Source organism: Palaemon carinicauda, chromosome 1, assembly GCF_036898095.1.
Source record: "Palaemon carinicauda isolate YSFRI2023 chromosome 1, ASM3689809v2, whole genome shotgun sequence".
NCBI classification, from domain to species: domain Eukaryota; kingdom Metazoa; phylum Arthropoda; class Malacostraca; order Decapoda; family Palaemonidae; genus Palaemon; species Palaemon carinicauda.
The window spans coordinates 140,960,282-140,980,663 of NC_090725.1; the positions used below are offsets into that span (position 1 = coordinate 140,960,282).

The 20,382-nt window shown below is 40.6% G+C and overlaps 1 protein-coding gene across 5 annotated transcripts in view; it reads left to right on the forward strand.

Moving 5' to 3' along the window:
- Positions 1-20,382, forward strand: part of Sec15 (exocyst complex component Sec15) — a 205,926-nt gene that overhangs the window by 158,205 nt on the left and 27,339 nt on the right. For all 5 annotated transcript variants that reach the window (XM_068385390.1, XM_068385397.1, XM_068385403.1 and 2 more), the window contains exon 11: positions 14,330-14,521. In XM_068385390.1, coding sequence (XP_068241491.1) covers positions 14,330-14,521 — 192 coding nt within the window. The remainder of the gene's footprint in view (positions 1-14,329; positions 14,522-20,382) is intronic.

Consider the following 20,382-nt stretch of genomic DNA (forward strand, 5'->3'; position numbering starts at 1 on the left):
GTAGATCATTGAGTGGACAGGAAGTTCTTGACATCTGAACCGTTCTTTCAATTGCAATCAACCTGTGTGGATAGACTTCAACCGAAAATATGCCTCAACTATAAATGTCTTTTCCTCAGTAGTCCATGGCATCTCGAAGGTCGAATTTGGTAGACTCTTAGAACATGAATTTTTCTTGATAAATTTGAAAAATAAAAGGAATCGATGTTTTATTCCAAAAGTTATTCAAGTTTAGGTGATGACCGTTTTTTTTTTTTTTTTTTTTTTGTCACCCTGTAGATCAGTGTTTCCCAACCCTGGAGTAAATTACCCCAGTGGGGTAATGGACCTGTATTTTTGGGGTAATCAAGATGTTCTGAAATTGAGTTATTCACATTCCCATAATTAATATTGTTATATTGAATATTCTGCACTGATGATGGTTCATTTTAATATTGATTAAAATGGAAAAATTTGCATTTGGTTTGGATCCTTAACTATAAGCAGCCAATAGCGGGCTACATGATCCATACAGTTCATCAGGTGGCTGCAAAAAAACATCCGATGTTACCGGGTACATGTTCAATGGGGTAATTGATTAGTTGGAAATAAAATTTTGGGGTAATCATTTAAAAAAGGTTGGGAAACACTGCTGTAGATAGTCCTCGAAGACTGTGTTTGTCATAAGCAAAAAAGAAAAAGGTAGTCATGAAAGATTTAGATTTATAAGTAACCAGAAAAAAAGTGTGCCTAAAAGGCTCAGAAAGTCTTTGAGACTAGGACCAAGTGTGGAATAAAGGGAAAGGGCCCAAGACTGATAAGTGGATAGAACTAGTCAAGTATCCATGTATGTTGAAGGAAAAGGTGATATAAGATAGATGTAGGTGATGATGATGTATAAAAATATCTGAAATAAGAGACGTATCAAATGCTTTTAAAGAATTTTATTCAATGACATTACTTTGTTTCTGGGCTCGAACCTGTGCCGCCCAGTGAATAAGCTCCATTTAGCACTTATTCTTAGGTAATTTACTGCTAAATATACCAGAGAAAAAATGTAAAGGAGTGCTAGGTTAACTAGCTCGCTCACCTATTGGTGTCGGTATAAAATTGGGCGTATAATCCAAAGGTCCCGCACTATTTAGATTCATCCACGACAGAAACCCCAATAGAGGAGAGCTGTTCAACCTCACTCGGTACTACTAACAATGCATCCGCTCAGAACCCAACTCCTTTTAGCACGTCTTGTGTGTAACCCGCTTTTTTGTTGTGCTCTCGTTTTTTCGCTTATTTTCTTTGGATTATGGCTTCTTCGTCGGTTTCCCTGGAGACACCGTCTAAGTTAAGTACCAAGCTGTGTTTTGCTGTGTTTTGAGCAACCTAGATCGTCTAATATTTGAATTATAGGAGTGTATTCTCTTCGTTCATACCGATCTTGCTTGATTCCATTTACAGTTGGTACTCCTGTTTTGAGAGCTTTTAGTTTCACTCGCGGTGTTACTATATGTATTATTTTTATTATTAAATTTTATTTGTTATTATGGATATTCAATATTTAGCGTTTAGAACCCTCGTGGTTCAAATTTTGGGCCGATATCATTTACGTATCGTTATGGCTGCCGACCTTCGTGCTAGGCGGCAATGTTATTTTTTAAGCCATCAGGTGTGTCTTTTGTGATTTAATTATTATGTTGCATGCCTTGCCCAAAAATTTTTATGTGTTTATTTTATATTATCAACGCTATTACTATTATAATGAATATTGTGCTATTACTCCGTTTGATCTGTCTGGTTGGGGATCGTCAGTTGGTAGCCCTGCGGCTCCGTATCACGTGATCCTCCCCCATGCTCCCCCTCTCGCTAGGTGGGTGGCTAGGCTTCTCTCCCCCTCTCCCCTAGGGGATCGTTGCCTTCCCTCCTTGTAGAGGGGGTAGTTCAGTGTTTATGGACTTTGTCCTCCGGGTGTCCCGGCGGGTTCGGCTCTGTCTAGTCTGGTTGGCCACCGGTCAACAGAGTTGGATCCCGGTGCACCCTATTTTATATTCACTTATCACACTGGTTTATGTTATATGAAACCCTCTGGGTTCCGTTGGCGGTTCTTATCTACAGTTCCGCCCCCCTATTTAATTTATAACAGTTCCTATGATGATTATATGACAGATCACTACCCCGGAGTTCCTATACGAATTGGTTTTGGATACTTTTATTTCCCGGCCCGGGGCTTAGCCTCGCCCCGGGAAATCAGACACCCTGTGTCTTAAATTTTAGTTGTTGCATCCTTTTTTATACTCCCGGCTCGACCGGAATGGATGGCTATACTTTAGTCTTAAGCTAGACTTTTGTTTAGGCCGGGTCCTCCGGACCCGCCCCTACTTAAGAATATTACAGTTAAGCCCTAATCTTGTGTTAGGCTTATGTTAGGCTCGGGTCCTCCGGACCCGCCCCTACTTAAGAGAATTACAGTTTCTCATATACTATTTACTTTAGTCTTAAGCTAGACTTATGTTTAGGCCGGGTCCTCCGGACCCGCCCCTACTTAAGAATATTACAGTTAAGCCCTAATCTTGTGTTAGGCTTATGTTAGGCCCGGGTCCTCCGGACCCGCCCCTACTTAAGAGAATTACAGTTTCTCATATACTATTTACTTTAGTCTTAAGCTAGACTTATGTTTAGGCCGGGTCCTCCGGACCCGCCCCTTCTTAAGAATATTACAGTTAAGCCCTAATCTTGTGTTAGGCTTATGTTAGGCCCGGGTCCTCCGGACCCGCCCCTACTTAAGAGAATTACAGTTTCTCATATACTATTTACTTTAGTCTTAAGCTAGACTTATGTTTAGGCCGGGTCCTCCGGACCCGCCCCTTCTTAAGAATATTACAGTTAAGCCCTAATCTTGTGTTAGGCTTATGTTAGGCCCGGGTCCTCCGGACCCGCCCCTACTTAAGAGAATTACAGTTTCTCATATACTATTTACTTTAGTCTTAAGCTAGACTTATGTTTAGGCCGGGTCCTCCGGACCCGCCCCTTCTTAAGAATATTACAGTTAAGCCCTAATCTTGTGTTAGGCTTATGTTAGGCCCGGGTCCTCCGGACCCGCCCCCTACTTAAGAGAATTACAGTTTCTCATATACTATTCTTTTTATAGATGGTGCATTGTCAGACGACAGCCTGTGCAGCTGTTCTACATCAGCCCTGCGGCCATACCGTCTGTCGGTCTCACGCCCTCTGCGGTGTGCAGCTGGAGGACGTCGTGGTATGGCACCCGGATAACTGTGTGGTCTGTTTTGACCTCGTTACCACCCTTGGATCTGACTCGGTGAGTCCCGTTGGCTATGTTGCCTTCTTATTTATCTTACCTTTTTTGGCATACATACACTATTTAGTAAGATATCTATGGTCTTGAAGGACCACTGGGAGTCTGCCCTTTTATAATTCCCACTATTATTTCAGGCATCCCCGGAGCAAAAGTCTGCGGCTCGGGCCACACTGAAAGTGTGGGTTGGTGGTTTTGCCCGGAACGTGAAGTCCAAGCGGCCGTACGTCCTCTCCGAGGACTACTGTTCCCTGATTTACCCCAACGCCAAGTCTTCAGCCGCTGTGGCTAGGCATGTTGCAGCTCCCATCATTGCCCACATTGATGCCACCATAGCGGGGTTTATTGATTCAGAGCAGGATCCGTCGGACGCCCCCGGAGATCTAGAAGACAATGTTGCCACCATGAACCTTGACGTGGAACCCATGTTATTGGATGATCCAGATACAGGTAGGGTGGTAAGTGAGGCAGGTGTTTCTGGCGCTGAGATTCCTATCCTCAGCCCCTCTCTTTCTTCTTCTGCTGATCGCTCTTCCTTCCATGGTTTTTCTGGGGACCGTGATTCGTCCCAACGATCACACCCGGTTCCCCCCAAGAATAAGTCTAGAACCTTACCTAAAGTTCATAAGCCTCATAAGGCTTCTCATGGTTCTAAACAGAATACAAACCTGTCATCTAAGGCTTCTGGCTCCTCCTCTAAGTCTCGCGACCCGGGAGTTCATTCCGCCACACCTGCTGCTAGCCCGGGCTTTTCCGAATCAGCCATGCTTCGCATCGTGTCGGAGATGCAGGCTAAGTTTGTATCAGAAATAAAGTCTAAGATGGACACGATGTTCTCTAACATCGGTCAGAGACTTGGGGCATTAGAGCAAGGTGCTCCGGAGCGGGTCCAAAGCTCTCTCATCCCGGATGCCTCTAAGCTCCCGCAGTTTGCCAAAAACAACCCTTGGCGTATGGCTCTTCATTCCCCGTTCTCAGACGGAATGTTAACTTTGGAGGGTCTTGGCACTCGTCCCCTAGAGGACTTTGAATTCTTTCCTCCTGGTCTGGCATTTCCATTTCATGGTTATGCCAGGCTTACCGAGGAAGCTTTGGTTCGGTTAGACAAGGTCCCCAAGGAGACAGTCATCTTCCCAAAAGAGCAGGCCCAATCTGTGTGGGCCAGATTCCTGAATGACATCGGCTGCGCCAACACTATGTTGACGCCTTATAAGAGCTCTTTTACAATGTTCCTAATGGACAAAAACACCGTGACTCCATGTGTCAATAAGGTAGCAGAGCTTGCCTTCCAATATGCTCTGGAGGAGAAGCCCTTGCCTCCCATCCGAGAGGTGGATCCAATCTCCCTCCTTCTTCCTTCAGGCATTGAGTGTTGGGACAACGTCCATACCACATTTACCTCTGGAAAGCTAGCAGCAGACTGTGCTTCGGTAATGTTTAGTGAGCGGCTTCCCCGTCTCCCGGAATCCCTCATTAAACAGGAGTATGATTCTCGCCTACGCGTTGGCCGTACTCTGAACCTGGCCACTTCCACGGAGTCGATAGCCTTGACTTACGATACTGAGAGTATTTTTAAATCTCTCAACAAGGCTACGTTGCAGTCATTATACTACGACCTGTATGACTTCGCTACTGCTAAACGCAAGTGTCGCAAACATGTCCTGGCAGAGGCGACTATTAGGCATGAACCTAATAAGCTGATCCGGTCCTCCTGTTGGGGTTCAAACCTCTTCCCTGAGGACCTTGTAGAGGAAGTCTTGGCGGAGGCCACTAGAGTCAACCAGAGCCTTAAAGCCCGTTGGGGTTTGACTCCTAAACGTAAATCTGACCCTGCAAATTACCAAGCCCGGGGTAGGAAGAAGCTCCGTCCATATACTTCCACCCAGTTCAGGCAACAGCAGACTGGTTCGCCCATTTTCCGGCTGCCTCTTCCCCCATCTCCTGTTGCCCCGGCACAGCCTTCCACCTCTCAGGCTCCTTCGGACGACTATGTCACCGTTCTGCTTCCTAAGAGCCAGCTTTCTGGTGCCTCCGCCACTTCTCCTGCCTTTAACCAGTCGTATGAGGCTCATAGCTCTTCCCAGAGTTATGGTAGAGGTAGAGGCTACCACCGTGGTTCTAACCAGAACAAAGGCAGGGGAAGAGCTTTTCGCAGAGGAAAGAACTTCCGAGGCGGACGTGGAGGCAACTCCTCAAACCAATACTGAGGTGCAGCAGGTAGGGGGGGGGGCTCTATGCCTTCCGCAACAAATGGAGGTTCAGTCCCTGGGCGTTCAGTATCATCTCCAAGGGACTGGGGTGGAGTTGGATTCAAGGACCTCCTCCTCCGAACAAATTTCGTCAACATTCCACTCCGGACCTGGTCGAATTTGTCCAGGATCTTTTACAAAAGAACGCCGTACAAGAAACGAAACACCTGAAGTTTCAAGGTCGGCTGTTCAGTGTCCCGAAGAAGGATTCAGACAAGAGAAAAGTGATTCTAGACCTATCCCTTCTCAACTTGTCCATTCAATGCGACAAGTTTCGAATGCTTACCGTCTCGCAGGTGCGGACCTTACTTCCCCGTGGGGCCGTCACCACCTCTATCGATCTTACAGACGCCTATTATCACGTCCCGATAGCGAGACACTTCCGTCCGTACCTAGGCTTTCGCTTAGGGGACAAAAGTTACTCCTTCAAGGTGATGCCTTTCGGGCTCAACATCGCCCCAAGGATCTTCACAAAGTTAGCAGAAGTCGCTGTTCAGGAACTCAGGAATCAAGGGATTCAAGTAGTAGCCTATCTGGACGACTGGCTCATTTGGTCAGACACCTCCCAAAATTGCCTAAAAGCCACTCACAAAGTCATCCATTATCTTCAATCTCTAGGCTTCCAGATCAACTTCAAGAAGTCCCGTCTTCTTCCAAAATCGAAGTTCCAATGGCTCGGCCTGCAATGGGATCTTATATCTCATACTCTGTGTCTTCCCAGACCCAAGAGGTTAGAGATTGCAAGGAACACCAAACGCTTTCTCAAAGACAAAGTAAGTTCCAGACGACTCCAAGAGAGGATTCTGGGGTCCCTTCAGTTTGCCTCAGTGACGGATCTTCTTCTGAAGGCAAAATTGAAAGATATCAATCGTGTCTGGCGTTCGAGGGCGAACCGGAAGCTCCGGGACAGGAAAGTCCGCCTTCCTCCCATTCTACGGGAAAGACTTCTTCCTTGGACAAGAGCAAACAGTCTGTCAAAGTCAGTTCCCCTTCGATTTCCGCCTCCGAAATTAATCATTCACACGGACGCATCCTTATCAGGTTGGGGCGGTTATTCTCAGCTCAAGAAAGTTCAAGGTCTTTGGACTCCCTTGTTCCGCCAATTTCACATCAATGTGCTAGAGGCCATGGCAGTTCTTCTAACCCTGAAACGTCTTGCTCTTCCCAAGAAACAACACCTTCGTCTGGTCCTCGACAGCGAAGTGGTGGTCCGCTGCCTCAACAGAGGCGGGTCAAAGTCAGGGCCTCTGAACCATGTTCTAGTAGCCATATTCTCCCTAGCAGCCTTGAACCGTTGGCATCTTTCAGCTGTCCACCTGGCGGGAGTCCGGAATGTAGTGGCAGACGCCCTGTCCCGGACCTCCCCTCTAGAATCGGAATGGTCACTCGATCTAAAGTCATTTCGATGGATTCTCTCTCAGGTTCCCGGTCTCCAAGTGGACCTCTTCGCCACGGAATCCAACCACAAATTGAGAGTATATGTGGCTCCCAATCTAGACCCTCAGGCTTACGCCACAGACGCCATGTCACAGAATTGGGACACCTGGGAAAAGATTTATCTCTTTCCCCCGGTGAATCTTTTGCTGAAAGTTCTAGACAAACTGAGATCCTTCAAGGGACAAGTAGCCTTGGTCGCACCCAACTGGCCCAAGAGCAACTGGTATCCTCTCCTGCGAGAGTTGAGACTATACCCTCACCCGATACCCAATCCGGTTCTGTCTCAGATAGTACAAACACGCGTTGTGTACGCTTTCTCAAACATTCAGAGCGCCCTAACTTTATGGACTTTATGAAGTTTGCGGCTATGCATGGTGCCAATATTGATCCTCAAAACACCTTGTTCCTAGAATCGGATAAACGGGATTCCACCATCCGCCAGTATGACTCTGCAGTTAAAAAGTTGGCAAAATTTTTAATAGACTCAGACGTGAACTGTATGAACTTGAACCTTACAGTCACTTTCTTTAGATCTTTATTAGAATCAGGTCTGGCAGCCAATACTATCACCACTATTAAATCGGCTCTGAAAAAGATCTTCCTAGTGGGTTTTAACATAGATTTAACCGACTCTTTGTTAGCTTCAATTCCGAAAGCTTGTGCCAGACTGAAACCGGTTACTCGTCCTACTCCGGTGACCTGGTTCCTTAATGACGTACTTAGATTGGCTTCTGATACCATTAACAGTTCTTGTGATTACATTCCCCTTCTCAGGAAAACACTTTTCCTGGTGAGCTTGGCTTCCGGGGCAAGAATTTCTGAATTGGCAGCCTTGTCAAGAGACCCGGGTCATATTGACTTCCTGCCTTCGGGAGAGGTCCTTCTTTCTCCTAACAAATTCTTTTTGGCTAAGAACGAAGACCCTCAAAACAGATGGTCTTCCTGGAAAATTGTTCCCCTCACGCAAGATCCGTCTCTGTGCCCTGTTACTACTCTTAGGTCTTATTTATCCCGGACCTCCTCTAACTCCTCGGGGCCTCTATTCGTTAGAGAACAAGGCGGTACCATTACTATTAAAGGGATCAGGCAACAAATCTTGTATTTTATTAAACAAGCTAACCCTGACTCTTTTCCTCTTGCACATGATATCAGGGCGGTTGCTACCTCGGTGAACTTCTTTCACCACATGAATTTTACAGACCTTTCCAGGTATACAGGGTGGAAATCACCGTCAGTGTTCAAGAAACACTACCTTAAACATTTGGAAGCCCTAAAATTTTCTACAGTAGCCGCAGGGAGCATAGTTACTCCCAAGTAACTCACAGGTTAATGCCTTGACTCTTTATCTCTCCCTCTTACCTGCCTCATTTATACCCTATTGTATTCGTTGGTCTCGCACCTGAATACTGTTATTATATTTGTAAATTTTATACTCCTGAGTATCTGTATATATTATCACTCACGGCATTATTATACCTACCTTATTGGATTTATGTTCATATTTAAGATACCCTTATAATTGTTTTTTGGTACTCATCTCTGATTAAAAGCATCCTGTATTTCCCTTACGCTTATGTTTTTTCCTTTATTTTGCAAGTTTGGTGACATTTTCTCTTGTATAGATTCACTGGGCGGCACAGGTTCGAGCCCAGAAAAGGGATTTTGACGTAGGAAAAATCTATTTCTGGGCGAAGGACCTGTGCCGCCCAGTGAACCCTCCCAGCTCCTCTCCCTTGGAGTCCCCAAACTTTGGGTGCTAAGGAGTTGGGTTCTGAGCGGATGCATTGTTAGTAGTATCGAGTGAGGTTGAACAGCTCTCCTCTATTGGGGTTTCTGTCGTGGATGAATCTAAATAGTGCGGGACCTCTGGATTATACGCCCAATTTTATACCGACACCAATAGGTGAGCGAGCTAGTTAACCTAGCACTCCTTTACATTTTTTCTCTGGTATATTTAGCAGTAAATTACCTAAGAATAAGTGCTAAATGGAGCTTATTCACTGGGCGGCACAGGTCCTTCGCCCAGAAATAGATTTTTCCTACGTCAAAATCCCTTTTTTAAAGAATTGGTCCCTTAACCTTCTAGCCCCTCGGCATGACTTGGGGTATATCTTGCCATCACTTCAAATCTAAATATATTTTTAGTTTCATTGCAAATTTTGCTCATATATCTTGAATTATTTATTCTTTGCATCATTGTCCTGGCCCTGTAGAGGAGTAGCATTGTTAGTGTATAGGCATTATTTAAAGGTCTTTCCATTGTCTCCTTGGCACCTAGCAGAATTCACTTATTTACCTCCTCCTAGACCCCCATTTCTGCTTTATTTCCATCTGGCTGTCTAACCTCTTAACTTGTAATTCCTCTTACAGCTTTGGAGTTTTCCCCTTTTTACATACTGTATGAATGCTGAATGGCCATTGCAGGGCCTTGTTTGTCAAATTCCTGAATTTATTCATTTTTAAATGGTAGTCGAACTTTGATGACTTAGCATTATTTTAAAGGTACTTTTGATTACTTGTAAGTTATGGAGAGGATAAAGAAGGTTGGTATATCTGTAGGAAATTTAACATAACAAACAATTCTTTAGAGCCTGGCACAATTTTGGCAACCATGGATGAAGTATATATCTACGAGAATATCATCATACACTAGAAATAATCTTTATTTGTCACATTTTCTCCTTAAGAGGGTCCTTTGAAGAGCAATATTTTTATCCACAGATTATATGGACGTATGTCACTTGCTTAAAGATTACCAGTTGGCAAAATTAGTTGATATGGCTAGTCACATATCATATTTGAAGATCAATTACTGTGTCATTGACATATAACCCTGCAAGTTTAGTACAGTATAAATAAGATAGGAATGGTATTGAAGTTTTTCAATTATAATTTCTTAAGCATATTTGGAACAAATAATTTCTTTACATTCATATATAGTAAGCTTCGTCAACAAACTAATTGGTTTGGCTCAATCAACTAGATTTATAATTCCCATGAACCAGACAGCTCTTGTAACCAATATATCTTTGTGCATTTGTAGATGGCGTGCCCTCATCTTAATATGTAAGAAGTATAGGAAAATAACATAGCTTAGGTTATTCCTTTATATTTTCTTATCTAACAAGATGTATGGTCTAGAAAAGACATGTTTTTCCGGCACTAAATACAAACCCTTTCGCTCTTTATTAGGAAATATACTTTCGGCAAACCTGGAAGACGAGCCACATGAGGTGTAACTACCCCGCAGCTAGTTAGCAAGGGGTAGGGGTGTAGTACAGGCTACCCTGCTCACACACACCTGGGTTCTATCGTCACTTTTACTTTTGGCTCAGTGGAGAGTGAACGTTCGTCTCTCTCTACCGCTCAACCTTTCTTGACTGGCCTTTGACTAATCTGTTCTTTACCTTTTTGTTTTATTTTCACAGGTGTGAGTGTTGCTGTTTCGGAGACGGTTTAGTGCCAGGTTTTCCTCAAGGGCAGAGAAACCTTTTCTTACGATCTCTTCCCCTTTGACGCCAGAAAACCCTTAGGCTGGAGGCTCCCCCAGCTTCCAGTAGTGTAGTGGCTCCATAGTCCTCCACAGGGTAGTCATTCTCCGTGTGGATGCTTCTTCACCATATGAAGTAGATGTAGCTCGCACCCAGCGAGTTCGACAGCAGGAAGGCTGCTTGCGGTCGACCCAGAGCTCGACTTCGGTCTTGCTCCTCTACGCTGACAATGACACACTTCCCTGTTCTGTGATGGCAGCCGGAGGAGGGAGGACAAAGTCTAAAGCTTGTTTCTGTGCCTCTAGGGGGACATCTATCCTGTTCGTAGGGAAAGTTTTCTCCTGTGTGGTTTTCTGAATACAGAGCTGATGATGAAACAGTCCCTCATTTTGCAATGGCAGCCGGGTGAGGGAGTGCAGTCTGAAGCATGTTCCTGCGCCTCTTGGCAGACATCTTTCCTATTTGCTGGTTAGGTTTTCTACCGAGTGGTTTTCTTCAGTGCTAACGACGCTGCACTTCCTCGTTCTGCGATGGCAGCAGGTGGAGGGAATGCAAAGTCTGAAGCATGTTCCTGTACCTCTCGGCGGACACCTTTCCCGTTTGCGATATTCTTCAGCGTTACTAATGTTGCACTCCATCGTTCAGCTAATGCAAGGGGGGTAAGGAGTGCAAAGTCTTAAGCATGTTCCTGTGCCTTTCAGTGATCACCGGTCCCGTTCGCGGGTTAGGTTTTCTCTCGAGTGGTTTTCCTCAGCGCTGACGATGAAGCACTCCCTCGTGCGATGCCAGCCGGTGGAGGGAGTGCAAAATCCGATGCTTGTTCCTGTTCTTGTAGATGTGACTGCTTCTGACCTGTTATTGCCTTCATTGCCTGCGGCAGTTCCTGATCATCATGCTGGCGACGGCGTTCTCCCTTGTTCTGAGCTTGCTTAGCCGGCAGAGGAAGGGCAAAGTCTGAAGCTTGCTCCTGCTCCTCATAGTCAACACCATTCCCGTACGCGGGTTCGGTCCTCCCTGGACTAGTCTTTGCCACGCTGTGTTAACAGAGGGTTATGGACTCATCCCTTCCTTTCTCTAAACCCTCAGAGTGTGACTCAGAGCATATGTTACTTACCCTTGCGAGTTAGATGCTTCCAGCGTCTATCTGCCTTTAATCCTAGGTGTGTCATCTCACCCAGCTGATTCGTGACTCCCAGCTGATTCGTGACTCCCAGCTGACTCGTCTCTCTCAGCTGACTCGTCTCTCTCAGCTGACTTGCCTCGCCCAGCTGACTCGCCTCGCCCAGCTGACTCGTCTCTCCCACCTGACTCGTTTCACATAGATGACTCGTCTGGTCTTGTAGACTTGCCTCACCCAGTCCTGCTGCAGCTTGCGATTGCCTATCAACTTGCGATCACCTGTCATCTCGCAATCTTCCATCTGCTTATGATCGCCTGTCAGCCCATGATCACCCGTCAGCTAGCGATCGCCAGTCAGCTCTCTTAGGTTCCTGGAGTTCCAGAAACCACTTTCAGTGCCTGACGAGTCCTCTTCCCTTCATCACCCTTCTGTTCTCTACCACACTTCTAGACTAACAACGAGACAGCACAGACCAGCTTGTAACCAGGCTTCTGCTCATGACCAGTCTCCAGCTCGTGACTGAGTTTCCAGCATGCCAGGGCAGACCACTATTCAGTGCTACAGCACTGCCCAGCTTGTGACTTTCCCTTCGAAGGTAAAGTTGGCCTCCGTCTTTGATGATCGGCAATCTTCCCGCTTGCGGTGTAGAATCGCTGACAACCAGTGACAAGTCTCGGAAGCCTTGATATTTGGGATAGTCATTACCGACTTTGTTCGACAGAGAGTTTCTCGGGTGAGGATCGTAGAGCACTACCAGCTATGACTCACCGCACACAAGCGTATTGCTCTTCCCAGTGAGACTCGCCCTCTTCTCTACTCGTCTTTTACAATAGCGCTAGAGTAATTGCTTCAACGATCATTGCTAGTATCACACAATCACACAGATTACTCGGGTCACTAAAACATGTTATTGCACCTAGGTTTTAGCGAGGTGTCAGGGTTTTCTCCCTTATGCGTGCGTAGCACGATGGATGGAAAACTCTCGTCAAAAGTCAGCCAGTTGGGTTGGACTTTCACCCACCTTAGGGGCGAGTCTTCCCTAATAAAGAGTGAAAGGGTTTGTACAATATTTAGTGACGGAAGAAAGGACAAATTTAGAGTAATTTGTATTGTTCCTAATGATACAAACCTTGTGCTCTTTATACAAAATTGGCCTACCATCACCTATCTCCTGACAAGTCCTGCCTGCAAGCAAAGGTGACGATAGAACACAGGTGTGTGTGTGTGTGAGCAGGATGACTGGTACTACCCCCTACCACCCGCTAACTAGTGGTGGGATAGTTACACCTCGCTAAAAGTCTTATGGCTAGTCCTAGTGGTGGGATAGTATCACTTTGCTAAAAGTCTTAGAGCTAGTCTTATCTTATGCTACTTTCAAAGAAAAGGATTTTGATCAAAAAATTAAGATTTCCTTTAAGAAATAAGTTAGAGAGGAAAAACTATTTCTTCATGAAAAAAGCATATTGATTCTATATGCTTACACCAGGAACCTATAATATTGCATGGAGAATTTTATTTCTACGTAGATTATTGATTTATCATGTAGAAAGGAATAAAATTTTATTAAAAGGAAATAAGCTGAAGATTAAAACTTAACATGAAAGGTGTTGATTTATGCGCATGTAACAAGAATTTTTACTTAGAGAGAGAGAGTGTGTGTGTGTTAGTGTGTGTTTTACAAGGACGTTCTAGTCCATCCACGGAGATTCCATTTGCTCTTTGGTAAAGCAATTTAGTTCAAGCATTTAGGGAGTTCTTATGATCTTGTTTAACTTATTCTTGAACTCATGAGAGAGAGAGAGAGAGAGAGAGTGTGTGTGTGTGTCTTGTAAACATAGTGATATTTTAGTAATTTTTTCATCTTATTTTTTCACGTGGTAGGAAAAATATTTGTATATTCATTAAAAAACTACCGATAGTGTATTTGCAGTATTTTACTTTAATCAAAACCTTAAAATACTGCATTTGATTTCTTTAGTTTAGACCAGCAAGTTTTAAGCAGACATTTTCCATTCTAAAAGATTATGACTTGAAAAGATAATTGTGCTTCATTAAGGCATTTTTTCTACATTCAATTTCGAGTGCATTTCAGCCACCACTTATTAATGTTTTTTTCACTCTACAGTGTTGTTGTATATAAAAGAGCATTTTGTTGAAACTTATGTAAAGCATGGTGTGCCTGTGCCTAGTTTTATGAGCCATGGTGATGATTTTTGGTTTATGGGTAATTTTACTTTTTACTGAAGTTGTGTTAATATTGTAGTTACCTCTGGAAAGTGTTAAGAACTAGAGTACCATGATAGAAAGCACTTGGAAAGAATGTAGTGCAGTATCCGTGGATTCTCACTTTGTGCCTGTTTCTGTTACATAACCCCCGCAAAAAGAGAGGGTTGACTATATATATGTATATATATATATATATATATATATATATATATATATATGTGTGTGTGTGTGTGTGTGTGTGTGGTTTCTATCATGGTAAGATCTTAAATATCTTAACAATCTTGGTAAGGGAAGATAGCTTAGTAGTCAATCAGATAGACAAAGTATGTTGGATTGGTGTCATTAAATTCTACATATTTTGATTCTTAAGAAATATAAATCTAATTAATCTTGGGGTTTAGTTGATTGATAGCTACTTGGAAGTGAGAAAGAGTTTGTTTGGGATCAAATTTTTCAAGTCAACACTAGCCCAATTATGGTTCACTACTAATTATTGCACATTGTTTGTTTTCCACAGCCAAACAGAAAAGGAGGACATGGTTCGAAAGTCTACCAATCTTCTGCTTACTCGAACGCTTAGTGGATGCCTAGCTACGCTTATCAAGAGGCCAGGTCTACCTCTTCTTCAATTAATACAGATCACCATTAACACATTGCATCTAGAACATGCTAATGTTTTATTGGAACACTATGTTGCAAGATTAACAGGGTAAGTAATTAAAAGTTCTTTGTAACCATTTCAGTAATTTTTCTTTAAGGCATTTTTTACAAAAGTGAGTGTTTTGATTTGTAGGAATGAAAACTTTGTTTGCCTGAATAATAAAATATAAAACATGAGTTATAAATATAGAATGTAAATGACATGTAGTTGTTGCTAAAGATTCTTTGAGATGTCCATTCTATCCCAGCTGTGTTGCTTTTAGTTCTTTATGTTCCATCCATTCCCTCTGATCATTTCTAACTTAATGTTCAGCTACCTTTAACTTATTTTCTTCTAGTTTTCAATTCTCATGTATTTGTGAATGGTTCCTGTTAGTCCTATTATAGTCTGGCATTTCAAGTTGATGATTGATCTTGTTAAATTAAACCATGACAACAAGGAAAAGCTAACATGCATATTATTTTGACAAAAGTTTAGAGGCAGCTCATTTAATCTGTGTTGTACAGTACCTGTGGTTATTTTTTTCTATGAAAATAATGTGTTTGAGGATTTCTGGCCCTATGCCAGCACAGGCTCTTCCCACATTAAAGTGATTACAAATACATTAGCATACTTTTCCAAAAAAAAATTTGCTATCATGAAGTCTTTAAATCTTTGTTTGTTCCTACTCCAATTCAAACCTTTATTCTTCAGCAGGGGTAAGACTGGTGATAGCTGGAAATGGGCAGTTAAGAATTATCAAGGCTTTAACAACCAGCACCCAGTATCCACTGGTGGTACAGATCTGAAAGCACTCGGAGCCTTCATTCTGATGCTGGCCATCGAGCTACACAGATGTGTTCTCAATGCCCTCCAACTGCCCTGAAGTTTTTCTAATTTTCTCTATATCTCATTTCAATATGAGTGTGAAAGAACTTAGCAGGATACAGATGTGTCCAGGGGTGGCTGATCAACACTGTGGCACTTTGAGCAAGGTTGAGGCTGATCCTCACCCTTTGTATCCAACGTGTAGAGGGCATCAGTGGACTTTGGACTGTCCTTGTGGTATGTGCAGGGGGATGTTTGTCCTCCCAGTGGGGGAGATTTCAGACTAGGAGGAAGAAGAGATCCACACGCGATCGTTCTCCCTCAGGTTTGCCCGTGAGGTCAGGAAAGTTGGTGAGATCCTGACTCCTGATTACCAAACTCATCACTCCAGCCCTTCTTCAGTTAACTCTTCTGAGGGCAAATTATTTGGGTCATTTTCATAAGTTCCGTGACCACTGAAAGCGGAGGTACTTTTCTCATTGGATTTGACTTTTTGGAGGGATAAAAAAGAAATTTAGCCCCCATGTCCCTGTCAAAAGTGTGGGCATAACTTTTGAGAGCCCTGAATTCTAAATGGGCACTTTCACCTGTTCAAAAAATTAAGTTTTTTCCTGGTTTGGCTCAGAGTGCTGTACAAAATCTGTTTAACTGGGTTTTTTGGCATGGGAAATTCATTTCTGATGTTATGTGATTGATTTGACCTGTTTTTCATATTCAGATTCACTATGACTGTCGATTTTGAGCCCCAAACGTTTAATTTTGCTAGGTCATTACAGACCTTCTATAGTAGGTTGTAATGAAGGTTTTTTTTTTGTGATGTATTATTTTATTAATGAGAGAAGTAAAAGTAAAGACACAAATATCACTTTACAACAAAACCAAGGTTAATGGTTGAAACAGGTTGAAATACAAGGAAATGTCAAACAATAAATTGATATTGATTAGCAAATGTACACCACTGAATCAATTGTTCTATGTTTTGCAAAGTTAAGTGTTAATCTCTTCTGCCATTTATTAATGTGATTTGTAAAGTTAAGTGTTTTCTGCCACTTGTTAATGTTTTCTTCCGTTTGTCATCCTCCTCTGCCGTGCCTCCAATTCGCTCTCAGATATCGCCTTACTCCAAAGGTAAGGTTCCACATTTTTTTTATGGCATTTTCCATTTATTACATTGTTGTAATTCACGCTCTAATTATACATTTAATTTAAAGGTTATCAACGGTTAGGTTATTATTGAATGATCCAACAGAGCTATCAAGAGAGATACAAATTTATGACGTCACTGTACATATTCCTGTCGAATACATACATACATACATACACACACACACACACACACACACACACACACACACACACACACACACACACACACACACACACAGTAATGCCTCACATCACAGAATTAATCGGTTCGATATTGGCCTTCGTGCCATGATTTTTTCTTGCTGTGAGTCATATTTTCATGTAAATAGCCTCATTCATTCCAGGCCCTACAAAAACACCACATTAAATGTTATAAGAAAGCTAAACTCCACAAAACTCAGTAAAATACAGTACTGTACATTCATTTGGACATTCAATAATAACCTAACCGTTAGTAAACTGTTAAGAAAAAATATACTTAGAGCAAACAGTACAAAATCAGTAAAAAAATATGGAACCATACCTTTGGAGTGAGGCGATGTCCGAGAGCAAAGTGGCGGGGTGTTATAGAACTGAAAACGTTAACAAGTGGCAGAAAACATACGCTTACCCTTAAAAAATATTCATAAATGGCAGAAAACATTAACACTTGATTTTTGGAAACACATTTATAAAGGGTGGAAAATATTGACACAACTTGATAAACTTCAAAATAAATTTCCTTTTTTTATCTTTCTAATTTTGTATTTTTTTACACTTTACGTTTAGTATTTTCTAAATTTGATTATGTATTTTCTTCATTGCTGCTACTTTTCTTTCTTAAAGGTCGTTTTGAGCTTCCTCTTGACGTACTAGTACCAAAGGCCTCTTTATAAAAAACTCTCCAAGGAAGCTTATTTCTGTCTGCTAATTAAAGTTTTCCTGAAATGACTCAGGATCATTCCTATTGTAGATGGATTTCAGCCATATATATATATATATATATATATATATATATATATATATATATATATATATATATATATATATATATATATATATATATTAATATATATATATATATATATATATATATATATATATATATATATTTTGTATATAGATATAGATATACATATAGATATACATATACATATACATACACAGGTAATCATCAACTTAAGACATATGCGACTTAGGATGATTCGACTTTAGACCATTTTTTTCAGGGTGATGACGTCACAAGTCTATGGGAAATAGTACGCTAATAGGACAAATATTTCCTTGGAAATAATCTATTTTCTTGTATAAAAATAACTGATTTATCTAGGTAAATTATGATTTTCTTTTATTGATAATATAAAGTATCCATTTTCAGTAAAAAGTACTTTAAGAAAAGTTTTAATATATGTCGAGTTCATATCATATGTCTGGTGATGTCATATTACTATCTGTAAGCTACCCGGCAATACAGTGATTTCTTTCCAAAAGGCTGACGATTGGTATTAGTATTCCCATTATCGAAATATCAAGTAACGATACAAAGTATTTTGTGGGTCTGTATCTGTTGTTTTGAGTACTACGTAGTGTTGATTTGACTATACGCTAGTTTTATTTAATCTCTGATAATAGATCGATATTTATGTAAAGAAAGTACACTAATGGGACAGATATTTTCTTAAAAATAATATATTTCCTTTCATATTATGAAAATGAATTACTTTTGCTTGATAAGTTAGTATTTTCTTTAATTTCTTGCAAGAAAAAAGAAAATGGGTTTACATATTTTGCAAGTTATTCTTTGTAGTTTACGTCGCTTGTCTTGTGACGTCATATTCTGGCATACATACATACATACACACACACACACATATATATATATATATATATATATATATATATGTGTGTGTGTGTGTGTATATATATATATATATATATATATATATATATATATATATATATATATATATATATATATATATATATATATATATATAAAAATAAATATACTGTATGTATATATGCATATATATATATATATATATATATATATATATATATATATATATATATATATATATATATATATATATATATATGTGTGTGTGTGTATGTGTGTGTGTATATTTATATATACAGTATATGTAAATAAGTATGTATATACACTTTATATATGTATGTATAATGTGTATATTTATATACATTTATATATATATGTATATATATATATAAGGGATTTTGACGAAGGAAAAATCGATTTCTGGGCGAGGGACCTGTGTCGCCCAGTGAAATGCTCCTTAAAGCACCATTTCTAAGGTATAAATACTGCTAAATATACCAGAGAAAAAAGTTGCATGGAATGCTAGGAATATACCCAGCTCGCTCACCCTTATAGGGTGTCGGTATAGTACAGTAACTGGGGCGTGTTAAAATATATATATTGGCTGACGAAATACACAAATTCCAGAGCTCCAAAATTCACCTGGATTAATTTTATATAAAACTGTTATACTTGAAAAATCCGAGCTCTGAAAATATTATGCAACTCCCAGACATCAATATATATGAACACTGAATATCCTAAGGTCTCCTAAGTTACACTCAAAACCAAAACTGGGTGATTAGTTAAATGAATTATTCTAAAACCCACCTCTTACTTCGACTCTTAGTTAGACAATACGAGCAAATCATAGCAAAAAATATTGGTGATTGGAGTAGTACACACTTTACAAAAATATATATATTCTATGAAAAGTTAACAGCATTGCAGGAAAAATCAACGCCGAAAGTTAGTCACTCTAAATATTAAATATGAACTAAAGTGTAGACTAAGACAAAAGACACTTTGAAAAATTATACAATCACTTGTTCACTGGAAATTAATTTATTGAAATAATTAATTTTGATAAGTAAGGGGGACAGCCGGCTAATGCTAATTTTTAACGACAGGACATTGGCATTCATACCACTTAATAAGGTGTCTCAAGACATCTCCAAACTGCATAGGATTTTTGCCTCTGACCTTCGGTTTTGTGACGCGAGGGTGATTTATCTTGAAAATTAGTGTTTTTCAAATTATCTCATCCCTTGATAATTATTACTAAATCTGGGATTACTGCCCTATATAGACCTGATATAGTCCTCCAATAATATGAAGTTTTTTTTTTTTCTAAAAGTTATATTTTTGCCAGATATGAATTTTTTCCTTATAGTAAAAAAAGATAAACCCTAAAAATCAGGGAAAATATTAAGAAAAAAATATGAAACATAAATTGGAAAAAAGCACTTCATTTCATTGTTTCATAATGTATTTCTAAGTTATATACCAAATTTCAAAGCTATATCTTTAAAACTAAGAGAGAGTATTGAATTTGAAGGTCAATAACTATAGTTTTGAGATACGGGCGTTCAAAGTTTTCCTTTGTATTGTTACAAAGACAGTATTATTAAATCATGATTATTATGAATCTTTCTTGGGTGTTAATAAAAGAAAACAAAGTTATATATCATAATTTGATTATAAATGAAGATCCTTTTGCTCAAAACCTTGCTTTGTTTGGCTCCTGTGAGGCAAAGAGCCCACCCCCCCTCTCTCTCTCTCTCTCTCTCTCTCTCTCTCTCTCTCTCTCTCTCTCTCTCTCTCTCTCTCTCTCTCTCTCTCTCTCTCTCTCTCTCTCAACCCTTAATAGAGAAAATTTTCTTATTCCTTATTATTATTATTATTACTAGCCAAGCTACAACCCTTGTTGGAAAAGCAAGATGCTATAAGCCCAAGGGCTCCAATAGGGAAAAATAGCCTAGTGAGAGAAGGAAATAAGGAAATAAATAGATGATGAGAACAAATTAACAATAAATCATTCTAAAAACAGTAACAACGTCAAAACAGATGTGTCATTTATAAACTATAAAAACATTTATGTCAGCCTGTTCAATATGAAAACGTTTGCTGCAACTTTGAACTTTTGAACGTCTACTGA